We start from the raw sequence: 10,186 nt of genomic DNA on the forward strand, positions 1-10,186 counted from the left end.
CTTTCCATATGTTGCCCTACTTTTGCATTGCATGCTATTTCATTACTTTGTATGATAGATCAGAAATGTAGAGATATGAAAGGATTTCCTGAAACTCTTATCAACTAAAGCAGTCACATGAACTGCATGAGCTACATTATTGAATGGTGGCCAGTTATGATGAAACAGACTGATTCATCACAAGTTGAACACAACTTGTCTTCAGTTGCTTGAACGGAAGTTCAGTAGGCTGCAATTCCAGAATAACCAGTTTATTTGCTGTACTCAGTTAAACACAGGTGAATCTATATCCTGCCTTGCAGCATAAAGACTCGGCATCCTCTTAACAAGGGTAGCAGGCAGTAGCTTGTGTTGCCTCCGCTGCCATGGTATCCCAATAACCACCCTCTCCCCAAGACCTTACTCAAGGGCTGGCACAGGGCTTCCCTAGCCCCTTTGGCTTCAAGGTGCCCATAAAAGGTTGTCACCAGAAGTGATGCATTCTTCCTAATGTAGCCCAAACAATTCTTCCTTGGCTCTTCTTTATTACTGCAAGCACAACTACTACAGTAGAAACCTGACAAACAGCTGCGAGGCGGGAACAATCTGCTATTGCCTCTCTTCAGTTTTTGAATCTACCCAGTAATTCCCAAATATATCCAGGATTTTTGGGGAGATTTTTGTTTTGTTTTCCCAAGTAAACCCAGATACATCTGGGATGCTGAAATATACTCGAAAAATATTGATGTTTTCGGCTTGGGTAGATCCAAATGCACACCCCTAAGCACAACTCCAGCATATAATGGATCATGTCACTAGGCAAGACCACCAACAGATTAGCACAGCAGTTTTAGAACCCAGAAGAGGCAAGGTGCTACAGCAGCATGATGGGTTAGGTTGTAAACACTATTTTCATTTTTTATGTCCTATACGAAACTTTCTTTCCTCTTTGATACCGACTCTTCTGTGGCAGCTAAGGTATTTAGGACAACACTGAATTACTTAACGGATAGTGCAAGATCACATTAAATGGAATTAAGGTCCTTTAGACCTACAGTCAATGTAATCCAATGGAAGCAGTATCAGACTTGGACCTTGCTCAGATCTCTGCTTAGGCAGCTTTGGGAAAGTTCTGTCTGCCTCACTTTCTTAACTGTCCAATTGGATTAACTGTGACCCCACACAAGATTGCTGTGAAACTAAATAAGGCAATATAGAATTATGTCCTATGCCACAACTCTTAATGAAGCAAAAAGATGGCTCTATGTAAAATCACTTATAAAAGTCATAGAGGTGCCTGGTTCAAGAGCATCTTTAGCCATCCTACCTTTACAGTTTTGCTCTGTAAAAATATGTGTTCTCTGAAGACTACAAAAGATGGCAGTGCATTAGTTTCTGTAAAGTATAGTGATACTTACCTAACCTATTGGAAGGATTTCTTTTAAACAACATTCTCAGAAGACTTTGCGCTTCAGGGCTTAGAAACTGTGGCATTCCAAGTTTTGCTCTAGGGGGGAAAAATCAGTATTCTGTCAAAATGCACTCAGCAATCAAATCAGCTGAGATTAATTCAGAGCAAGCAGTTTGCAAATTATGCAGTATACTTTTAAATGGGACAAGAATGTATGCAGTTCAATCCAAATAATCCCAGAGGGATTATTTAATTTCCATATTACAATTTATACAACATAACATTTTCCTGTTTAATCCATTCCAGTCAATCCAACTCACTAGAAATATTACACCCCACAGTACTTTCATTAGCTGGCTATTCTTTTGACAGGGTCACTTGCAAGATTTTGTCTCCATTCCCTGTGACAATTAAGAGCCCGTATCACAAAGATGCAAGCGCCCTCCTTTCTCAGAACTAAGCACTGAAGGCTCACACCACACTTGACAAGACCCCCCCAGTACATCACTTTGCAAGAAACTTAGTATATACTTACTTGAGTATCATATTCATAGTTTCATTTCGATCTTTGCCTTGAAATGGCAGTGTACCAGTAAGCATTTCAAACTAGAAAAAATAAAACCCAAATAGTTAAGAAGTATGAAGACTAATCACTTAACATTAAAAAATAATAATGAGATTTCTAAATAGCCAGTAAAAGGTGTTTATATTAAAGAGTTTTGGTAAGCCTGTGTGCTGCTGGTTAAAATATAAAAGTAAGTTCAGTGGGAATCTGCTAAAATAGTATTTCAGATGAGAAAAATGTGGAAGTTTCAAACTGTTTGGGAGTCTGTGTTATAGATTACCACCATAAACATATAAAGGCATATAATATTCTTCTTTCAACCACCATACTGTACTGGAACTTGTTGAGTTGGATCCCACATGCCATTTCCACTATTAGTTGTGCTTTCCTCTGGCACAAGGAGATACCCTGATGAAAAAGACTCCAGAGTCAAGGGAAGGACACTTGTATTGGAAGTATTACTGGCAATGGAATGGATCTGCAGGATCCAGCCTCGTATGGTTTTCTGTGTCTAATACTGTTCTAAAGATTACAGAATTTTCAACTAGTTTATGAAATGAGGGGATTTTTTTTTAGTCCAATCTAGGAAATACAACCCCATTAAAAACCGAAAAGTTTTATTCAGAATACAACCTCAGCAACATAACAAACAACTGTCAAAGCTCGCACATTGAGTTAAAATTCCCTAAGCAACACCAAGAAGTACATCTGAACATTATGTAAAGTTAGGTATTGAAATTTACAGTACCATAAGAACCCCAAATGACCACCAATCAGCACTCTGGTTATGGCCTCGCCTGTTTACAACTTCAGGTGCCATGTACTCCACAGTACCACAAAAAGAATAGGCCTTCTTTTCTTGATCGACAGATTCTTTGCTGAGGCCAAAGTCTAAAACAGTATTATAAAGACATACAAGTAAAGAAACTTGATGGAACAGTAACTACAGAATATTAAAATGTCAACTACATATGCAAGAGTATCTTTACTATCCCATGACTGTAGGAGAGGAGATGTGGACTCATTACAAATAGCCCGTGAACTTCAGAATTAAATATATATATATATATATATCTGAACAGCTCCCAAACATTACTGAAACATATGTGAACAATACAAGGCAAAACAATATTGCTTTCTTGTGTCATTTCTTGTACAACACAGATTTAATGTATCAGGGATTATGTAATATCCACCTTTCAGCCAATAAGTTAACAACAGATATGTTTATGGAGCAATATGCAAATCAAAAAGTATACAATGGCTTTTTAAGGACCCCTGTATTATTTATAAATTCCTCCTTGCCCCTATACTATTTTACACAATCCATTTTTTTCCTGAATGAACTTACTTTAGGCACATAAAGCAACTTCAAATGTTACTTCAAATGTAACCTAGTATTTTATTTATACACTGGAGACAGACTGCAACAGATGGAAGGTAAAGCTACAAGTCAGTAATCAGAAGTAGCATCCTCCTAAGGCTATATATATAGATATATATAGATATAGATATGGGATCTCTTGTCAAACCCTTGCAATAAATTGAAATTGTTGTATGGTTATCGGTAGCATAAGTTGTTTGTGACTCATGAGTCAAAATCCGAGATCTTTCCCTGAGGAAAAAAGGGCATGATCCCAACAAAGCCCTGAGGCATACCTGCAGCAGGTTACAGTGACCAAGAGACAAAGCTGCTGCTGTTGAACTATATAAAGCTGATTGTTGGAGCCACTGCGAAATACATTTCAAAGGAAGCATAGGTTCAGCACAAGGCTCTGCCCAAATGCATGTATATGCGCTTCGATCAAAGCTTTAATTACCTTTCATCAGTGTCCAGACACTGCAGGGACACAACAAAGTACACTGTCTGATACTATGTGGAGTGATGCTTAATTAAAATCTTCCTAGTTCAGTAAGGAACTTCAATTTAAGCCAAGTTGTGTCTTCGATTTTATTTTTAAACTTCCTAAATGTGCCGTGATGGATTCACAGGGATATATGAACATGTGACACTGCCTTATACTGAATCAGACCATCAGTCCATCACAGTCAGTCTTGTCTACTCAGTCAGACTGGCAGTGGCTCTCCAGGGTCTCAGGAGAAGATCTTTCACATCACCTACAGCCTGGTCATTTAACTGAAGTTGCCGGGGATTGAACCTGGGACCTTCTGCATGCCAAGCACAGGCTCTACCGCTGAGCCACAGACCCTCTCCCAAGACAGAGCTGTCTCTCCTCTAGCATGCCCACTGCTGCCCAATCTCTTTGCCAGCAGGCCTGCGCATACCTTCTTCTCTCCTCCCATCGGCATTCCTTTCCCTTCATTAATATCTCCATTGGTATCTTTGTTAGCCACAGTTAGCTCCACAGTATAGCTCATCTATGGGTAGGCATAGGATTGCACACTGCAGTTCGGCATTAACCACAGATAAGAAAATGCTAGTGCTGCTATAACTCTCTGCCACAGCTAGCTCTAAAAATGAAAGGGGGGTTGCATGCAAGAGTAGAAGAGTATGGGGCAGTTCTGCTTGTGGGATATTCCCAGTCGTCAAACAGTAATCAGAACAGTAATCAATAGTGTATTATTATTATTACAATTGATTATTGTTACTGATTACTTCTGCTCCAAACTGAAAGAATGGTAGAAAGAAACTCACTGTGGAAAAATCCACAAGAGTTGTGGGAGCTATAACTGGTGTCTTGGCCACCGCATCAACAGGACGCGAGATATGAGATCTGTGTTCACATGGAAACCAAAACAATTCCACAGAGATTTCATCAGAGTGATTGGAGAAAAAGAAACCCACTAAATGGAGCTTGAAAAGTGGGTGAATGCACCCACTCATCAGCCTCTGAAACAACAAGTGAGATATACAAATACAAGCTCAACACATGAAGCAAATCCTACACAGGTAACTCCAGCCTAGGTCAACTAATTTCAATGGTCAGGCTAGACTAATTCAACAGAACTATGCTAGAAGTTTCTTTCAGCTATGTGCTACTCTGTACCTACACAGTTCACATCTTGACATTGTTTTCCATGGCAGATGCACACACCTTGCCAGCAATGCTGCCCTAAAAGCTGAGCATGCTCAGCAGGATACCTGCGCCCCTTCACTATAGGTGTGCAACTAACATTGGGAAGCTACATCTGGGAGGTTCCTTAACACCTGAACAAATCAGCAAAATACACAAATCGCAAAATGAATTCATTGCCAAACACTGTGTGCATAAACCGGAACTAGAAATTACAATCAAACCACAGTGTGCCTGGTTCTAGAAGAAGAGCAAAAGACAGTTTGCCAAGAACCAAAATGTGGAAAGTGAACTGGAGTGGAGAAAACCAAAGGCTCACATATGAACACACTAGCCTGATACTCATGCTTCACTACAGTATTTAAATTCTGTAAATTCAGCTATAATCAGGGGTCTTTTCGTAGAAAAAGAGCTGCAGGAGCTCATTAGCATATGGTATGCTAATAAGCTACAGGGCTATTAGCATATGCCACACCCCCTGACATCACCGGAAGTGATGTCAGAAGGGGAAGCAAGGGGAGAGGCATCTTCAAAAGCCTCCCCTTCCCTTCCCCACCTGGCACGCAGGGGGGTAGCGAAGAGAGACGGGGTTTAAAGTTTAAACCTCTTCTCACTAGAGTTGGGCCACAGAAGGAGGAAAGAGGGAAGGAAAGAGAGAGAGTAGAGAGAAGGAAAGAAGGAAGGAAAGAGGTAAAGAAAGAGAAGGAAGGAAAGAAGGAAGGAAAGAAGGAAGGAAAGAGGGGATAAAAAGAGAGAAGGAGAGAGGTAAAGAAAGTGAAGGAAAGAAGGATGGAAAGAAAGAGAGAGAAGGAAAGAAGGATGGAAAGAGGGAAAGGAGGAAAAAAGAAGAAGGAGGGAAAAGGAAGGAAAGAGGGAAAGAAAGAGAAGGAAATAAGGAAGGAAAGAAGGAAGGAGGGATAAAAAGAGAGAAGGAAAGAGGGAAAGAAAGAGAGAGAAGGGAAGAAGGAAGGAAAGAGGGAAAGGAGGAAAAAGAGAAGAGAAGAAGGTGGAAAAGAAAGAAAGAGAGAGAGAGAAGGGAAGAAGGATGGAAAGAGGAAAAAGAGAGAAGGAAAGGAGAAAAAGAGAGGAAGGAAGGAAGGAAGGGAAACAAAAGAAGAAAAAAAGAAAAGGAGGAAAAGATGGCAAAGAGATGGAGGAAGGGAGGCTCTCCCACCCCCACCCCCGCGGATCCCTTACTTACCACTTCGGTGCCGGCAGCGGGGCACTCCAGGCCACCCCCAAGCCGCAGCACTTCTGCACGGGCCCGGGGGACCCAGCTGTGGGGCTCTCCGCACCTCCCCCCGCACCCAGCGCTTCGGCGTGGGACACCCGACTGCGGGGCTCTCTGCGCCTTTCCTGGCCCCTGCGCTTTGGCGTGGGCTGGGGGAAGCCGGCGACGGGGCTCTCCATGCCTCCCACCGGCCCCAGCGCTTCAGTGTCGGCCCAGGAGACCCAGCTGCGGGGCTCTCCACGCCTCCCCACAGCCCCAGCACTTTAGCGCGGCTGCAGGGCTCTCTGTGCCTCCCCCTGGACCCTGCGCTTCGGCGCGGGGAGCTGGAGTCGGGGCGTGCCGCCACTGCCATTTGTGTGGGTTCTTGGGCTGCCGGAGCAGCGCTCCGGCATGCTCCGGCCCCAAAAGACCCCTGGTTATAATATGATATGAAGTCTGAAATGTAACACTTGTTGTAGGAATTCTAATGGAGAAGATTGTAGCGTAAAAAATGAAGCGAGACATACATACTTTTTTCCCCTCTACTGAAGGACCTCTCTGTAGACCACACTGGTGGTTCTGCCCTCAAGTGCTACGATCACCAGGCTGCTTGTTGAGCTCACTCTGGAGCAGGCAACATTTAAGAAGCAGCCGTCTGTTAAGTCAACTCCTGAACCTCTCCCTGGCCCCAGTGCTTCGGCGTGGGCCCAGGAGACCCGGCTGCGGGGCTCTCCACGTCTCCCCACAGCCCCAGCACTTTGGCGCGGGCCCTGGGGCCTAACTATCATTAGCACTGTGTAGTTTTTTTACCTCAGAACACTGATCTCTGCAGCTGACCAATCAGAGAGTGGGGGGTGCAGAGAGGCAGCTTCCTGGCAGCCGCATAGGAATCAAGGGGGGAGCACATTTCCCCCCTTTTGACCCACTTAGGGGTCAAATTTCTAAAAATCCCTTCTTAGCAAGCACCTACGCCACGGTAGGAGCACCCTCCCTGAATCTGGTGTCTCTAGCTCCAGCTGTTTGGTCTGGGCGTTGATTTTACGGTGAGGGGACTTTCTTTTATATATATAGATGATGCTGCCTCACACCTGACCAGGGTCAGTATGGTCTACTCTGGCCAACAGAAGTTCTCCCTAACTACCTACTACCTGATCCTTTTAACTGGAAATGCTGGGGATTGAACCTGGGATCTTTTGCCTGCAAAGCAGATAGTTCTACCACTGAGCCATGGCTCCTCCTCTACAATGCCAAACCAAGATTTGCCATTACATTTAAAGTGTGATATGATCTAGATATCACTGAATAGTATTATCCACCATATTATTCCATGGTGCTTGTGGCAGAATGGGCCTGCTCCGGCCTACAGGCCCCATTCCACCCCACCCTCCAAGGTTTTCCCAACAGTTGGAGAGTCTTTTCTTTTTCTCTTGGGTAACCCACCACTAACCACCTGACCTTTGTAAGGGATTGCCCACTGGGAGGGTCAGGTCTCCCAGCTTCCCTTCCATGATCCGAAGCCTTGCCTTTGTATCTCCCACTGCCCAGTGCCTCATCACCATGGGGACAGTTTACTGCATTGTGCACCCCTGGAGGAATAGCCACTTGCCAACTGCCTGCCTTCCCCCTGGTGCTCCTTTTAAAATATAGTGTGTCTAAGATGGTGGAGGTCTATGAGGTACAGAGAACCACTACTAGTATCAAAAGTTATAAAGTATTTATTAAAAAGAAAATGTTCACAAGCATACATTTAGCACAGCACTAGATTGAGCAAGGGATTCAAAAGAAATTGGTAAAACACAATTTCTTTGTCCCTCTCTCTATACATGCCCTATCAGATGTTAAAATATAGGACAGGCACCTTAGCTTAGGAAGCTACAGATCCCTACAGAGCTGCCATTTACCTTGAAGCTTTCTCCAGCAATCCAGGATAGCACATGGATAATGGCTGCCTCCTGCAAACTCAGTTAAGAATTGTCTGCTCTGATGGACTCAGCACCAAAAAGAGAACCTCCTCCTTGCTCCCCTGAGTTTTATCACTTCTCTTTTCTTCACCCACTGATCAGGTCAGGCCAAGTCAGAAAAGCTTTTCCTGAAGTCACCAGAATTTCCTTCCTGAAGTCTCTCTGTTATTTAATTCCTCCAAATCTCTGTTCCCTGCTTTGGGGGGGAGGGGGGAGTTTGACCATCTCATTGTCTACACCTATTAGCATTTGTATGAAGGTGGGCTGAGATAAGTCCAGAAAGCAATTGAATTGACTTCCCCCCTTCCTGCCTGTTCTCCACCCGGGGTGGGGGGACCTTTTAAAACTCAGAGTGAAGGTTTTGCTCATTTCAGATCTCCAAAGAAAAAATGTGTTTCTTCAAAGTACTTATGCAAGGCTCCCACACAAGCTCCACTAAAATCAATAGAAGAAGTACAGAAGTAACGGCTGGTAAACCAAGGCCCAAACTGTAGTGTACTGCTCAGAGCTATTTTTGGGCAGGAACACACAGGAACGGAGTTCCGGCTGGCTTCAGAGTTGGCCACGCCCACAGCCAAAACCTCTGCGCATGTGTGGCTACAGAGGGAAGGCCTGGAGAGTGACCCCCTGGCTACTCTGAGGAGGGGGGCCGGGGGGGCCTGGAAGGATCGGGGAGGCATTTAAATGCCTCCCCGAGCCTCCCCACTCCTCCAAGGGCCAGCTTGCCCAGGTGCCCCGCAGCCAAGGGAAACTGCCTTCCCTTCCCTTCAAGGGCTGGCTTGCTCGGGCTTCCCACAGCTGCCAAGGGAATGCATGGGGTGCGGCCTAATATACTAATGAGCTGCACTGTCAGGGGTGTGGCCTAATATGCTAATGAGTTCCTGCTGGCCTTTTTCTACAAAAAAAAGCCCTGGTACTGCCGATTCCTCTCGCTATGGAGCAAGCAAACATGGTCACAGTATATCTGACTACATCAGCAACAGAAAATCTGATGTAAAAAAACTAACATTTGACACCGCACTTCAGTGGATAAGATGGCATGATAAATGACGAATCACACATACACACATAGAGCCCTATTCAAAAAGTGGCGCTTTCGGAGATGTTTACATGAATAACATTTTAGCATTGTGTGTTTTAGTATGCACTAAAAGTGTTATCATCCTATAAAGCCTCGCCTTTACAAAGGAAAGGACAGGCATTTCAGCCTTAATTCCCCCGGTTACTGTTTTTGAAAGAAAAATTATGTTTAATCATCACTGATGGGTCATACCTTGACACAGGCAAAGAAGGTTTATTTTGGACAATGTCCAAAATGTTTAAGAGCTCAAGGAAGTCCTCCAAGTTTCAACACACATGGGAAATCTCCTTTTGTAACCTAGATTAACCTTTATGTAATGGATTGTGAAATGCTATACCTTCACTAAGCACTCTCTATTTGAAAAGCTGTGTATATTATCAAATGTAAAACTGTGGGGCTTTTAAAATTTTACTTATTTACTTCATTGATATCCCATCTTTTATCCCAATGGGGACCCAAAGCAACTTACATTGCTCTCCTCACCTCCATTTTTTCTTTACAACAACCCTGCAGCTGACTGACTGACTGGGTCACCCATGGCGCAGTTGAGGTCATAGGTCTTCCAGATTTGAGTCCAACAATTTAACCACAACACCACACTTTTCACATTTTTTATTTTGCAAAGTTTTATGGCTGCTGGTTTTCACTACTGGATTTCTGCCTCTTAATTATATGGCTGTTTACTGCTGTTCTGTGATGAGCAACAGACAAGCAAAGTGGCCCACACATTTTAAAGATAAACAAATACCTAGAAGACCAATGTTATTAGCAACTTGAACAATGGACGCCAATTAGAGAGAACTGAGTCACCTGTCAGTTTTATTTTTATTCACTTGATTCATTCATTCCAGCGTAAGCTATCATTTCAGCTAGATGGCCATAGGGGTGTGCAAAACAACCCTGGTATTTTTTCGGTTCCGGTCTACTGGACCCGGGGGGGGGGG

The 10,186-nt window shown here is 43.8% G+C and overlaps 1 protein-coding gene across 1 annotated transcript in view; it reads right to left on the reverse strand.

Moving 5' to 3' along the window:
* Positions 1-10,186, reverse strand: part of LOC107107196 (ribosomal protein S6 kinase alpha-6) — a 53,734-nt gene that overhangs the window by 18,216 nt on the left and 25,332 nt on the right. Inside the window, exons 8-10 of the mRNA XM_015407454.1 lie at positions 2,704-2,846; positions 1,926-1,996; positions 1,398-1,486 (exon numbers count right to left, since the gene is read on the reverse strand). Of these exons, the coding sequence (XP_015262940.1) occupies positions 1,398-1,486; positions 1,926-1,996; positions 2,704-2,846 (303 nt within the window). The remainder of the gene's footprint in view (positions 1-1,397; positions 1,487-1,925; positions 1,997-2,703; positions 2,847-10,186) is intronic.

Source organism: Gekko japonicus, unplaced genomic scaffold (genome assembly GCF_001447785.1).
Source record: "Gekko japonicus isolate JY-2015 unplaced genomic scaffold, Gekko_japonicus_V1.1 scaffold535, whole genome shotgun sequence".
Taxonomy (NCBI): domain Eukaryota; kingdom Metazoa; phylum Chordata; class Lepidosauria; order Squamata; family Gekkonidae; genus Gekko; species Gekko japonicus.